We start from the raw sequence: 16,202 nt of genomic DNA on the forward strand, positions 1-16,202 counted from the left end.
AGAATGGTTTCTGCCAGGTCCTCCAGCCTCACAGTGCTCTCACTTCCGCCCTCCGTGCCCCTGCCACAGGACCGACTCCTCAAGGGCTTGCTATTCCAGTCTGCTGGGAGACAGAAACCTCAGCAGCTCCTCCTGCGCGTTATTCTGGAGTACACAGCACTGTGAGGGCAGATGCACCATTTCATGCTCCCACCCACATTATCTGTTTGCTGTGAGGAGCGGAGGGAGCAGTGTGTGCCCATGTTCCAACTACCTGGCACGGGCAGCACTGCTGCCTGCTGCAACACCCCGGTCGCCTGAAGAAGCCGCGTCTGAGTTTCACTCCGTTTATTGATTCCTCTTCCGAGCACAGATGCACGCTAGAGGGGGCATTGTCGCTGGTGTCGGAAATCTGGGAGCGCTCACGGTGCCACAGCTACCACTTCATGCCAGTAACCCCGTGCACCTCTACACATAGGAATACCCGTGCACTGCACATGCACACTGGGGGCTTAGACTGCAGGCTCTCAGAACCAGGGACCACCTGCATTTGATCTAGTACATGCTGGCGGTAACATGGTATCTACATCACTCTAGTTTAAACACGTAATTTACAGCAAACCCCTGTTGTCAGTGATGTTATTTTTAGATGCTAGAGAATACCTCTTCCTGAATGTCCCAATCTTGCAAAAAAATCCAAATGACACTGAACAAACAAGTTAATGATCAAGTAGGGAAGGAAGCAATGAAATCAAGCCATAGAAATAGTTATTCCATCTTTTATTCATGGGGAAAATATAATAGAAATAGAGGTTTATCCAAACTATTTTCTGTGAAACTAGCAGTTTTGGGAAAAGCACAAGAATAAAAATAATAATAATAAAACATAGTTTTACTTTTCATTTTATCTACTGCTTGCTTTTCACCCATCCAATTATTTTTCAAGTAAATTGCTTTTTACAAAGAACAATTTATGTGATAAAAAAAATTTGGTTCAGTCAGGAAGATCCTCAACAGGTCAATCATGTTGCCTGGCCTTTTGAAAGTCAGCAAAATCATAATCGTAACAAAGAGAATTTTATCACCAACACTTTTCTTCTTGGTTCTTCAAATCCTAATGACTCTGTGGTTCTTTTAAACAGGAAAGATAGCAGCTTAATTCTTATTCATTAAACACAAAACAAAAACACAAAACAAAAACACAAAACAAAAACACAAAACAAAAACACAAAACAAAAACACAAAACAAAAACACAAAACAAAAACACAAAACAAAAACACAAGCCAATGAGTGGTGTTTGCAGGGCTGGAAATACTTGGGAGTGGAAGGAGAGCACAGGCACCGGATCCACGCTGCAACCACAAAGCACGACACTCGCGTACAAGCAATTCTGTTCCATTTCTTGCCCTCGCAGACTCAGCAGCTCCTGTGTGGCTGTACAAAACCCATCACTTGTTCTGAAAAGTGTGTTTTTCAAGATCCTCAGTTGTTTGAGGAATTAAAGCATATAACACCTGAACTACAAACTGAAACCCTCAAAGAAATGCTTTTGGTTTGTCTGTTCCGTCAATGATGTTCTGCTCGTTCAAGCACGTACCCGCAGTGGCATGGGCTCACATAATCCTCTGCCCTAGCAGCTGTCTAACAAGTCATTATTTTTATTTGCATCTTAGGTGGTCTTAATACCATATGTCTCACCACAACTAACTTCAAGTCTTTTGCTCATCACACATTTCACACATTGCCTTGCTTACAGGAACAGATTTTTTTTTTTTTTTTTTTTTTTTTTTTTTTTTTTTTTTTTGTGCAGGTCTGAAAATTTCATTTTCATCACCGTTCATGGTGAAAGAGAAATACTTCTTACGGAGCAAGAATCCAAGCACTCTCAAGTTACCCATTCATCAGACTATGTATTTGGAAAGGGGAAAACATATGCCAGCAATCGATTTTTCACAGACGAACACTTGGATCAACTACCCTTAACTATCAAACTGATGTATGTTTAGTTCTATAAAAAAAGGGAAAATGAGATGGCTACACATAGATTCACCACAATATAAATGTACATGTACCTTGCCTCTTGCAGATTCATCAGCATGTGTCATCCATGCTGCAATAGCTACTTCTCAAAAGCTCTTTCTAAATATTTTGAATTGCAAAATTCTTTTAAATTTTAACTAGAAATAGACTCTCTATCCTCAAAATGTTACATTTTTAAGGAAATAGGAAAAAAAAAGAAAAAAACAGTTCAGCAAGAATGACTAGTATTAACGTCATCTTCAGTACACCTAATGCATGGATTGTCTTTTTTGGATGAGGTTGGAGCAGAGGCAAGGAAATACTTTGACAAGCTTTCATTTTAAGGCTGTTCCCTATAGTAAGGGTTTTGTCGAAGAGTTTCAAAAACAGGCAAGTGAGAATGAGATAGCCTGGCATTTTTCATTATGGGCCAGATCGAACAGTCCTAAAATAGAGATAAGCATAGAAGGTGAAAAAGAGAAAGTTTCTTCACACTCACCTTTCAGACTTCATCCCAAATTGTTCCTCTGGCAAAGACAGGTGTAAGATTTCCTTCTTATGACACACTACACAAATCTAGCTAATATACATAAGTGCAAAAGCATGCTCTTTTTTGGGGAGTCTCCTAGAGGCCAAAACACTTCATAAAAAGCTCCTCTTCTACCAATCCACTTCCAAAGCCTTCTTTACCTCCTGACCCATTTCCTACAGCTGAAACAAGGCTGCAACGGATCTCAAGGCTTCTTCCCCTGCATAGCACTTACCTGTGAATTCCTTCCTCCTCAAAACAACCTGAAAGTAAAAATTGAAAGAAAAATCGACAAAACCCAAGCGATGTTAAGTATTTGTCAGATCCCTCGCAGAGGCCAAGAGGGACGACAGGCTCTCATACCACAAGAGACTCAGGTATCAAAGATACAATAAAAGCAAATAATAGTTTCAAATACCACAGAAGATCGGACCCAAACTTTCAGTAATGATGTATGGTAGGTACAACTTTGGAAAGGTTTAAAGTCGTGATTTATTTAAGTCCAGATTCTAGCTCATGAGTGTGTTAGACTCTTGTAGAACTTTTTTCTTCATGTGCTAAATTCATGGAGAAGTTGGCATTTTTTCAGGAGAAGGAAAGACAAAAGTAACAGCAGCAGTAACAGTAGTAAATGCACCAACTACAATAGTGTCTGGGTAACTTCCCAGAATGAGGTATGAATAAGCAAAAAATAAGTGGTCTTTAAAGATTATAATAACCCTAGATATTAATATAGCTCCATCCCAATAGTATCTGAGAGTCTGTTAAACTTTAATGCCAAATCCTGTGAAAGTGGAAGTACCACTTGCTACATGTTACATGTAAATGAAGTGACTAGCCCAAGGTAATGCAGCAAATCATATCAAAGAAGAGAGCTCAACCCAGGAGAACTAGACTTCTTGTAACTATTATTTATCCTTCCTTTCTTTACCTAAGAGTAGAGATACTGGGATCCAAGAGGCAAAAATATTTCATAACATCACTAAAGCACACTCGCTAGATGCACACAGTTTTGGTCTGATCTAAAGTAGGGTATTTGCAGTTTTTGTGTGGAAAGTACAGTTGTTTTGACATGAACTGAGTTACGTCTGTTACAGCTGTGAGCTCCTATTTGTTAAGCTTCGTCCCTACACCTTTTGGCTGGACTCATGAAAAACTAAGTACCGCCATTGCTGTTCCAGATCTTTGGGCACCCGCTAAGCAGAACTAAGAAAAGCAGCATTTGGCTCACTATTCAAACTTGATCATCTAAAAATGTCGTATTTCTTTAAATTAGAAGATATGTTTTGATTTGTCATAATGTTCATTACTGCATTTATCTTCTGGCTGCAGATATCATTAAAGATGATGTTTCATCTCAGTGTACGTATAAAAAGCAAAGGACTGATGGAAAGCCATATGCCCAGTTTAATTACTGTCCTGGTTCTTTCACTAAAGGAAGGCTGGGCATACCAGTTTGAATAAGGATTTGTAACTAAATGTCACACTGTAATTATGAAAAGGCAGGAAATTGAGATACAGACTCTGATTCTAATTGCTCCATGGTTAAGCACACAAATGGATCTTACTCAAGTATTCTCATGACCCTGGAGTTCAACACTGGGCTCTTCTGTCCTTCTTGATTATTTATGAAGCAGAAAGCTCATGGCAGCTAAATTATTAGTGCAATTTTCTGTGATTTTGATCTTCTAACTGCCCCCTTTAAGTGAATATGATTTACAAGTGCATATCATTAATGAAATTCAAATCAGCTAGAAAGAAACCAAACTTACACCCACCATTCGAAAATATCAGTCCCTCCATCCTCTTCACACAAACACAGCACTAAACATACTCTTTGCTGAAGAAATTGAGTATTTTTCTTGATTCACTGAGAAAGCTCAGCATAGCCAAATTATCTGTAATATCTCAGACACGCTTTAAACGTTTCCTGAGGGAAGCACAGCTAGAAGCTACTGTCTCTATGCCTCTTGTAGTTCAGGCACTAGGCTCATTTGTAACTCAGTTTCTCAGGTGAAATAGCCTGAGAAATAGCCTTCAGAATAACGTTAAATTGGTAGCACTTTTGTGGTATGATTTTTGTCCTCAATTATAATTGGAAATATATTACACTATTCATTTATATAAATAGCAAACAGAAATAGAACTCAATTAGCTACTTCTTTTCCAGAATATGGACCAGGATGTTCCAGGATACTGGAGAACTAGCCTTATATTAGACTAGTATTTCTACTTAGTTTCATTCCAATTTAATACGGTATTGACTTCTGTAGTGCTTTTTTTCTTATCCTCCTTGTTTTCAGTGAGTTCTGCTTTAGGATACCTAATACATCCAGCCACAAGCATGCAATGATTATTTTTGACTAACACAACTATGCTGTTTTCAGTTGATAATGCTACCTATTCTTTCACTGCAAAGCCCACAAACATCCCATTCTTATGCGCCCAGTGCTCTTTCAGAAGTTGTAGATCAGAGTTAAAAAAGGTTGAAAGAGAGCAACTTCTATTTTATTCACTGGAGACATTCAGTTACTCCATTACTGTGTCAGATTTATTCTATAATGCTTCAGCAGAAAATGTGTAGCTTAGTGAAAAAGGTTGTTCACAAGGAACAGCACACAACTCTCCTCCTGAGCAAATGCTCTCTCTTCTTTCACTAAAGAAAAAGTTAAGTCGTTAGGTTTTAAACGTGAAACCAGCCTGGCCTGAGCTCTGGCTCATGTTGCTCTCCTTTTAAAACAGTTTCATAGAAGGATAACAAGTATTGGCTCGGGGAATCTTTTTCCTCATGGAATTTAGAGCTAACAAGAACTAAATTTTGTATTTTTTATCTTTCCATGTTTAATTTTTACTAGGCTATATAATGAATGAAGTGCACATTTGTTTTTGTCATGTTCATTATTAGTGCTGCTTATTTCCCACATTATCTCATTGCCTATTGACAATCCAGGGTGCTACCAAATGAATCAATCCCTGCATCTCCTTTTTAGTAGAGATGTACAGAGTTCTTTGCTATTTTACTGCCAAAAATTTTATTTTGCTCAAAATCTGTAATCAAATGTTATTATATACAGGAATTTCAAGTAGAAAACTGAAATGATGCTGCCCTAGTTTAACCTGATATTTAACATATAAATCTCTAAAGGGTGGCATCTGGGGATGATGCCACTTTCGAAAGACCTTTATGCAGGGTTTTGGTGCCCATCTCCAATTAAAAATCAAAACACGCCACTGCTTTTGTACATACAGACATAAGCTCTTGCCGGTGAGACATTCATTAATAAATTATTACATCCAAATTATCACCATTATCACTTGTTCTGATTCTCATCAGTTGGCTGACAAAAATACAAACTTAAGATTTTTTTTCCTACTCTCTGTTTAAAAGCAAATCAAAAAAAACTGCCAAATCTGCTTCTCTTGAACTGGCAAGAATACATTCCATGGGCACTTTGTTAGACACTTGCAGACAACTTGGGAAAACAGGTCTGCTTGACAGAAAGCTCAGAAAACACCCCAAAAGCGGTGTTTGCCCTTTTGAGCCTTTGTGCTGGTGTTACTGAGTTTCAAAACAGGACAACAGCTAGCGAGACTGAGATTGCTTCAGCACCAGAGCCGCTCTCAGCACCAGCTCTCGGGCCGCGCCTGGCCGGCCAACAGCACCTCTGACATGATTTACCCCTCGCCTGGCTGCGGTCCGGCCCTGTAGCCAAAGGCACTCTGCACCTCCCGAGACCTGGTGCAAAACCTTCAGCAAGGCCAAACCACCTACGTAAGCCCTGCTGACCACTTCTGCACTGATACTACCCGGCCAGGCCTCCCCCCAGTGCTTTCGCTTGGCGAGGCACCAAAGGTGATTGGCCTGCAGGCGACCTAGATTCAGAAGAACCAAAGTCAGAATTCCTGACTTGCGGTTTCTAAGAAACAACAAGGGCACTGCTACAAGATTGTAGTTTGGTATGGTGATTGTGATTTGATATTTAAAAATCAATATAATTAAGTTGTGCAGCCATATCAAAACCCCAAACCCTATTTCTACCTTGCACTAGGAGGTTTGCAGAATTCACTCAATTATTTGCTCAGTTCACAACAACCTATTCGTTAAAAAGAAAAGCTGGTCGGAACACTGGACAGAAGGAGAACCCATGGTTCTCACCTCTTCATTGGCATTTTACTTTCCCTGCTCATTATTTCTAGCACTAAATAGAAAACATACCACATCATTACATTTTAAACATAAAAAAAATACTTATTCAATAATTCTTTTTTGATTTTATAATTACAGAGGAACAAGTGCCATGCCAGTAATATTATTTTGTCTTTATTTTATCCTGCTTATTCCTTTCAGTCACATTAATATAAAACTACACCAAGACCATGCCCTTCTTTCTGAATACCCACTTATAAAGAAAGCAAAATACTATACAGGGCAGATAATACCCATTTCCACCATTTCAAAATTCATTTTGCCAAGTCAGCTACACTCTTTTACATCCATGAAAACGTTATCACTTAAGCAAGCAAAGCACATATTGCCACATGCATAAAATTAAACATGCACTTAAAAAGCTTTCAACACAGAAATAGGCTTAAGTTAAGTTTGAATTAGAGTGCAAAATGAGCCCTACCTCTGAAAGTCTTTACTTTTCAAGAGTTGAAAAATGTTTAGACTGACACTAACATACGTTTTTATATTTCAATTCTAGTTCATTTTTTTCCAGAAGTATATTTCATTTCTGAAATGCACTGGATGAAATAACTATGCTTTATATGTTTTTTTGGGGTCACACCTTTCAGATGAGGCTGAGATATTTAATCTCAAATGCCTAAAGACAAGTCTCTTCTAAAACTTACAGCAAACTACATTACTCAAACTTACTCAGCAGGCATTCAAGTAATAGCATGACATATGCAGCAGGGCAATGTGTGTACACAGCTCGTCGACACTGCACTGATGAATAGTCACTGCCTAGTTTAGATCCTGATGTTGGGAAGACAGAGATGTGTTTCATATTGTGTACAGAAAGCACTGTTCCGGATTTCAGCTGGACCACTGAGCACAAGTCCCAGGCTCACACATGTATCTTTGTGAAAACGGGGGTGGGGGTAGCAGTCTTACGACATTGACAGCAGCTAGTTAAGAAATTACAAAATACTGTAGCTATCTATGGCTGCATGAACTTACAGAAAAGGCATTCGCTACAGCCATAGTTAAACAACAAAGCTAAACACAAAAAAAAAATGTTTAGTTTTTCAATAGGCTATACGTAACATAAGCACATGAATCACCATATTTACATGTACTGCTTCAATAAATTCTCTATTGCTTACATTACTCAAAATAAAGGTCTTCATTACATATTTGAGTAATCAATACTTGGAATCAAATAAGCCATGTTTCACTGGGGAAAATGAAAATGAATAAGGCTAAATTAATACTGTCACTTTCTATAAACAGTCAATGGCTTCCCACTATACAAACCACTAACTTCATTATTTTACAACAGGAAATCAACACTGTAGCATATTTTAAAAGTCTAATTTACTTCAAGTAACAAAAAGACACCCTCAAGGCTCATCATGTTTGTCATAGTATGCCGAGTTTTAAACATTTCAGCTTAAGAACAGTATGTAAAAATCTAAGTGAATGAAGCTGATGAATATTTAGTATTTGTATGCAGCACTACCCTCCACTCCCCAGCTACTATATGAAAATTATTTCATTAAATTTCAAAGCAACTGTATTAGGTGGAACAATAAATGTCTATCCCACAATCTCTGTAAAAAACAGAAGCAAAAGTAGTAAACACAGCAAACTCACTAACAGAGAAAGGATCAGAAATGAAGGATTTCAGATTTTTAAAGCCATGTTAAGTCTATACAGACATGGAAATCTACACCTAAAGTAGCAGTACCTGTACCAGATTTGCAGGGTCCTCCACATTAATTACATGGTTACATAACAAAGGAATGTTCCATATTTTGGAACAACCTCCCCTTGTCTGTCAATTGTCTCTTAGCTCCTATTTCAAAATTCTCTCCTTAACCACACTTCTCCAAGAAATCCTTCCAACGGTGTCTGATTTTCTACTCATCAACAGTCATTAAAATTACAGTAGACCAAAATACCATAATTATTTTGTTTAATTATCAAGTTATTGACAGCTTCAGTAGAAAATGAATGAGATATATCTTCACCCTAACAAATTCTATACTTTTCAATTGTATTAGATAAAAAGCTGAAGCTACTGTAAATCTGGCCTTACTGATAAATTTTCTTAAAATCTAGAGCTGCTAACAGCAGTTAAGAAACTTTCTCAATTTACCATTAACCAACCCATCCACTGCACTTATTAACATGGTACTACGCCTGAGAATGGCCACATTCTAGTGCCACAGCTTGCTGCATACAGCCACCTGAAAAAGGAACATTCATTGACAGGCAAGGCAAAGGCGTGCTATGACTCCCTCTTTCCCTGTAATTTGTCATATTAGACAAATTCTTTTTAGGAACTTGAAAAAACAAGAACTTGCTTGATGCATTAGTTGTTCCTCAGTAAGAATCTAAGAATTCAATTCTTTCTCAATTATACCTCTTCACAGTTTATATATTTGTTAAATTGAACATTTCCTGGAACATTTCCCGTTACAATAATTCCCCACAGAATTCCTTATAAGAAGCCAAAGTGCAATAATGGGGCACAAGTTAATTGTAATATGGTCCAGGACTGATGATCTTAACAATAATAAAACCCTAATCAGAATCAGTATGTAATACATCAACAGGATTTTAAATGCACTACAAATGTCACAGACATGTTGGGTATGTTTTGATTTCTAGAAGGGCGTGATTCCACAATTTCTACGCAAAAAACATCTTCATGTCATATTCTGATGCTCATCATCACCTTCAATTTGATAGCAGATCTGGAAGCCTGTGCATTAATTTCCAGTCGACTTCAGTGCAATATATAGGTGAATATCACACATACAGACCCCTCTGTAGTATCAGAAGGGCTTAAGGAATTTATTAAAAACGTAAATGACTATTGGTACAAAACTGTTTAAATATGTAAAGTTTACATAACTCAGGGCTAAGACTTGTATACAATGGGCAGAAGGTACCAACAGGGAAGATGAGGGTGACGAATCACTGTGGGGGACGGAAGTCAGACTACACACCTTTGTATGTCCACACTTGTGTTTTGGTAAAGCAGCCATATATAAAAAACATGAAGTTCATTGTCTTTAAGGGCTTTTTAAAAAAAACAAAAACAAAAAAACAAGCAAAAAAAATCAACAGCTAGCAAATTACTTGATGTAATCTTGTTTCCAGGCAGGTTACACACTAAAAGAATTAAAATGCCCCTTGTTTTATATAATCTCCATTAGAATAACAAATTCTGGCATAACAGTACTGGTTCATCTTCGGTTTGATATCTATCATCATCTTGTTGGATGCAAGATTAAAGATCTTTTAAAAGTATGCCGCAAGAGCTGATAGATGCGTGCCCAGAAATATGATCGCTTGTATTCTGATGGGTTTATAAAAGCTTAAAGCTCTACATTAAACTAGTTGTATATCTTGCATGTGAATGCTTGATCAATTCTGTATTCAGTTCCTTATAAAAAATTGCATCAATAATATTTTATAATGTTTTCAAACTGCAGTAGGTCAGAAGAATGCTGATTAGATATGAATGGAGTGGCCTTTCAGGGGAAAAAAAACAATCCCCAAAGTCAAAACAAATAGAACGGATTGACTTGAAATTACTAAAAAGAATTTTGCTTGAAAAGCATTAATCCTGAAAGTGGGCCACACTTTAATAGAGCAACCAAAACAGCAACATGTCAGAGATGTTTAGACATCAGGGTCTCATTTTAGAGTTCCATGTACTTAAACTACCAAAAATCTCTAATAAAATCAAAACTTTTATTTCAGCATCTAAAATTGGATTAAGATGACTTTTAAGCAAACAGGTTTAACCATTTTGTACTGAATTGTATGGCAGTTTCAAAAACAAATACACCAGCTTAAAATGGTGAAATTCTGCCAACTTATAAGGTGGATCTGTCCTTTAAACTCTATTTTAATAACAATAGCAAAAAAAAAAGCATATTCTGTATTTTCTGCAGCTAACAGCAACCATGAACCAAACAAAATCACAGAGCAAATAATAAAAGGAACACCTTTCTAAACACAAAGATGATGCATATACTGCCACATGGGCCTCTACATTAGCATTCATAATACAAATGGTCATCATTCTTCAAATTGTAGTGTAGATGTTTCTACTTTAAAGGCCCCTTAACTGCTCTGGATAATAAACCAAGAGTAGAAAGATCATGTACCACATCACACATCCATCCTAATTATTTTCCATTAAGTGTATCATCATTTAGGTGTTAGGATCTTAACTGTTCCAGAAGCTGCTATTAAACCTTTATAACAGTATGCGGGACGTAAATTTTCTGTCACTGTTAATTCAATACTCTAGAAACGGAAAGGGTGAAAACACAGGTAAGGCAAAGTACAAAACGTTAGGGAAGTTGACTTACGGAAAATAGTTCTGCCTGTGAATTCATTTCCAAACGTCCAAAAAGTCTAAAATTATGATTTCTCATCAAAAGTAAGGCCTGTTTTGGAGTTTTTGACCCATATTTCTAAACCCATGAGTTGTCTTTCTGTAAAGAGTACCATTACTCAGCACTGGCTAGAAAGGGCACTTTTCTGGGCAGTTAATTTGTTTCATCCTCTAACATCTAGCTCTCAGTTACTTAGGAAGCTCTGGTCACTTTGCCGCTACAGCCCTGCATTTCCACTGGTCTGCCTTCTATCTACCGTTATGGAACGGCAGGTCAAATTTTTTGTCCTAAAAGCAGATAAGCAGACAGCTTTTAAAAGCACAATACAATGGCAAAATATAAACTTTATAGAAGTATGATACAGAGAACTGAAATTGGAGCAAAATTCAACCAGCTGAGCTACAACCATTGCTAACTTTGTAGCAAAGGAGGGGACCAGAACTGAAGTTAGCATACCGCCGCAGACGCACCTGTCATAACCCCCCTCACAAACACACACGTGCGTGCCTGAGAAAATAGCCTACAGGTACCCACACGTGTGAATGGAGAAACAAGTGGCAGGAAACTGCAGGCCAAAGAGCAATTCAGAATAATTCCTGTTTATATGCATACAAATGTCACAACAGCGTGTCACAACAGAATACAAACACAGAGCACTATCTGCAATCAAACACAAAACTCACATAAATTTTAAGTCTCTCTGACTCATTTGGAATTATAGTAGGACTCTTCCTGTTTATGGACTACATCATTCCAGGTCACAACAAAAGGAACACAAAATTTCCTGCTGCAGCGGGATGAAGACCTTGTTTCTTATGACACTTCATACCAAGACCTTGTTTATTATAAAATTGTTCCAAATATATCTTGAGTTGACCTTGCTTATTGTTATTAATCAATGAAATTCTTGTTAATTCAAAGTGTAACATGTTTTAACCAACTATGAAAGAAAGGATCAAGTTACACTCAGGTCACAAGTCAAAGTTTCTTATACTTGAAGCATACTACTCTGGCATACACAAAACAGGATCATAATCATATCAGCAACGGGATTTTTTTTGGTAACTGACCAGGAGGCTGCAGTCATTTTAAATATCTAAAACAACAAACGGGTCTGTTCTTGTAGCACCATAATTGGATATCTTCTGTACCTGCAAAAATCACTTTCAGCTGATTTAGGCATTTAGAACCATCACACGGCAAAATGCATACTGCTCTTCCCATCATAAAAGAAGAACTTTACTATTTCTAAATAACTGTACTGAACACATTTCCTTGGTACTCCTAAAAATATAGTATCTAGCTGAAGATATCCAGCATTTGTCTGACTTACCAGAACGATGATGATGTTGCTCTTCTAGGAACTCCAAGTCAAGCATTAGGTCATCTTCATCCAGCTCACAAGAACCCAAGTTATTCAAGACATCCTGATATAAAAAAAATAAAAGTAAGCATTTAGACAGACAAGTAACCACACTTTTCTGCACAATATGACTAGGAATCAGATCTGGGAATTCAGTTTGAAGAACAGCTATGGGAAATTTTTCTGTTAAATTTGGATCAGGAGATAATTTGAGTTGGGCAAGTAGAAAAGTATTTGTCAGTATTCTCTGGTACTAAAAGGACTTTGACTATTCAACTAAAAGAGCAGAATTAGAAATAATGACATCCATGTAATTTCAATTTTTTTATACAATTAAACTGCAATGATAATTTGTATCTTTCTAAGTTTATTCATAACTTTTTATGATGCATAAAAAAGTTATTTTAACATAACACAAAATTATTGTTATTTTTTCCACTAAACTTTTATTTCTAAGCACTGTATGCCCTTATTGACACTCTCCAATGAGAGAATTACTGTTCCATTTATCCAAGGTGTAAAGAAACACAAGTTTAAGATATACAACAAATTCAGGCAGAAAGAATCAATTCATGAATTAAGGTGGGTGGTAAAGCTCATTACATTGTCAGAAAAGAAAGCCTGAAACATGAGACATAGCTGCCTAGTTCTCCACTCTCTTTTTACTATTTGTTTTATTTTCTAAGTTTCATCTAAAAACAGGTAAGTCGGGTTTATACAGTACATCCGTTGAAAGTAAAAAGGGTTGCGGTGACTACATTCAAAAGACAGTAAAAAAGTAAACTTGCACTAAGCTTTCCTCTACAGAACGAGTTTCTCAGCAGATAAAATGACTAAGTTACATCTCGGGCAGACATCTTTACTCGGTCAATTCCGAGTACAGCCAAATCACTGTGTAGGCTTCATATGTGGCAGCCGGACACAGGGATGACAGTGAGACTCCGACAAGATGAGCAACTAACAGGCAATAGGGCTCCATGCATGGAGCCATTTTTGAAGAAAGGCTCTCCCTTTCTCCCGAAAAGAAAAGAAAAGAAAAAGAAAACCGCTGGTAGCGCAGCAGCATGCAGAGCTCAACCCATATTGAAAGTACTCACTCACTCCCCATTTCCCATTCCTGTACCTACAGCAGCCAATCATGGAATACAAGGAGAGCAGGTAATCGTTTTCTCTCGTCACTACCATTCTAAAGCTGCTATATTCTCTTTATCAGGGTAGACATTCATTTTGGACTTTTCTTCTCATGTATATTTAGTTTATGGTCAAGCATTTCTAATTAGTATGATATGAGGAAAGGACAGTGACTTAAAGAACAGGGAATAAGTAAGATCACAAACTATCAGTTACAGGCTCTACTGAACTTCTTTTGACTTGATAATATCATGACATCTGTCATTTTTTCTGCAGCCACCAGTGTCCGATCGAAGCTAATTCATGCCTTCTCCAGCTGGCATTCTGTTTGCAAATCTGCAGAGATACTGCACCAGGTATAATTCTTCAATTTATTCATAAGCAAAAATCCTCTTAAAGTTAGTCGATCCTGCATTAGATGCTGGCATTCTGTGTGCCCCACATGTTCTCAACACGGATCTAATCCAAACAAAACTAGAAATCAGTGTATACGAGCCTAGGTGGTCATTCTAACATAACAAACTATCCATAAGGCTAGAGGTCTCTCAGAAAAGATCAATTTGCTGTGCAGAAAGCAGAGAAATAAGTATGTGCAGTAGTATACATTAAATTGGCAAATGACCTTTTGGACATTTTGGTTCAAATCATATTATCTTTAAATGTTTTTTTCTAATTCTTTGAAGTGTCCCCCCCCGCCCCATAATAGATGTCAACTCTTATTTCCAATCACAACCTATACACATTCACCATTCTGAATAACGGTCTCTGTAAAATTCAGCTTTGCTCTTTTTCGGAACAAGGTACAGACAACACAAGGACCTTCTCTTGCATTCTTTCTCTAAGCTACCGCAACTGCTTAAATACCTCTTAGGAGATACTAAGTCAGTGGTTGATGCTGCTTCCACTTCTACAGATACCAACTACAGAAAACAAGAACTGTTGAGCGTAGAAACCTCCACTCATTGACGGAACGGTACAGCACAGAAGGAAAATAAGCATCATGTAACCATCACAATCACATGAAACACAGACCTCCTTATTCCCTTTATTGCACTGTTCAACATTCAGCTCACAGAGCTGCTGGCAAAGGTGCTTCATAATGACTATTTTCCTCATGCCAGTAAAACATAGACCTTCAGTAATCATTATACATTACTATACAGTAAACAAGCATAAAAATAAAACATGAAAAATGCTTTACATAGATGCATTGTATCAGCTTATTGTACCCAGGGCTCTTACAGATACTAACTTTTCTGGTTTGGATGTACTTAAGATGTAACAAACCTAAGCCAAAACTATTTAATGAAGAAAAAAAAACATATGGGGAAGGAGAGAGAAAATAGAATAGTCTCTATTAAATGAAAGTGGGAGAACACATATCCCTCAATGTTGTAGCCTGGAACTTAAAAAGCTTTTGATTCACTGTTAGAGCTAGTGAAATACTGAAAACTGAAAGTCTCATTTAGGGCTTAGGCGTACCCTTTAATAACTAAATAGCTTTCAAAATAGTAGCAGCAAGACACTTTACAATTTGTACTCTCTTCTTTCTCACAAACTCATAGTCTGAAATACTTGGAAGATCGCATGTGGAAATGCAGTGATCCATAGACCCACAGGGCTGCTGTGACAAAGTCTTAACTGAGTGCAGCTTTGACAAGGATCTGCCCAGGTCATGCCAAAATACCGAGCTCTTCAGGAAGACCAAAAAAGGCAACAAAAAGAACAACAACAAAAGCTATCTGACTTAACAAACAAACAAAAATGCAAAGACAAAACAAACCCATAAGTTTGTATAGGAGTCTTCCCTGCATACTACAGCCTTCGAAGAAGGTCCTTGCTTTCAGGGACTTCTGAGTAGAAGCAAACTGCACTCTATTTACCTGCTCCTGTCCTTCCCAAGCGAGCTCCCCAGCTTCCCGTGAGGCCAGCGTGCACCCAGGCCCTCACAGCAGCAGCCCTGCCTCCCCACTTGGGCTGCGGACTCCTCACTGTCTCCCCAGCGAGGCTGCAACTCCTTGCCTGCCCTCCCCTGTAGCCCCTCTGGCTGTGCAAACAACTGCAGGAGAGATACAAGGGATGCTGAAAAGCTCCCTGAGATATCCTCTTTTGAGGAGAACCTCAAACAGCGAAATAATCTTTCCTTTAGCCCAGGAGATCACATCCCGCCTCTTTTTTCAAGGAACAAGTCACGGAACTTGGAACAAACGGATAAAACAGAAAATATCTATCACAGCTAGAATGAACAGTTGACATGGAGAGTGCCTCTATTTATAGATGTGTCGGTTATGTTAATTCAGCTGCTTCCTTGCTTTAGTCATCCACCACAGAGAAGAAGCATTTGTTTGCCAGTAAGTCATCCCAGAGATGTAAAACAGACACAAACTCATTAACAGATCTAAAAACGCACCCAAACAGAGGAACAACAGTTGGTTCCCAGGGCTACCCTAAATGTACTTTCTTCAGAGAAGATAATAAAAGACCCACTGAATGACCCACCTAATGCCACCAATGAGCAGTGGGGCTGTGAACACATCCTTGTGCCCCTGACTCTCTGCCTCCACGCACCACTGCACAATTTCTCCTGCTCCCTT

At 38.0% G+C, this 16,202-nt stretch overlaps 1 protein-coding gene across 2 annotated transcripts in view; it reads right to left on the reverse strand.

The window, feature by feature from the left end:
• Positions 1 to 16,202, reverse strand: part of CCSER1 (coiled-coil serine rich protein 1) — a 621,814-nt gene that overhangs the window by 484,918 nt on the left and 120,694 nt on the right. For both annotated transcript variants that reach the window (XM_062575026.1, XM_062575025.1), the window contains exon 4: positions 12,448 to 12,541. In XM_062575026.1, coding sequence (XP_062431010.1) covers positions 12,448 to 12,541 — 94 coding nt within the window. The remainder of the gene's footprint in view (positions 1 to 12,447; positions 12,542 to 16,202) is intronic.

This window comes from Rhea pennata, chromosome 4 (genome assembly GCF_028389875.1).
Source record: "Rhea pennata isolate bPtePen1 chromosome 4, bPtePen1.pri, whole genome shotgun sequence".
In the NCBI taxonomy this organism is placed as follows: domain Eukaryota; kingdom Metazoa; phylum Chordata; class Aves; order Rheiformes; family Rheidae; genus Rhea; species Rhea pennata.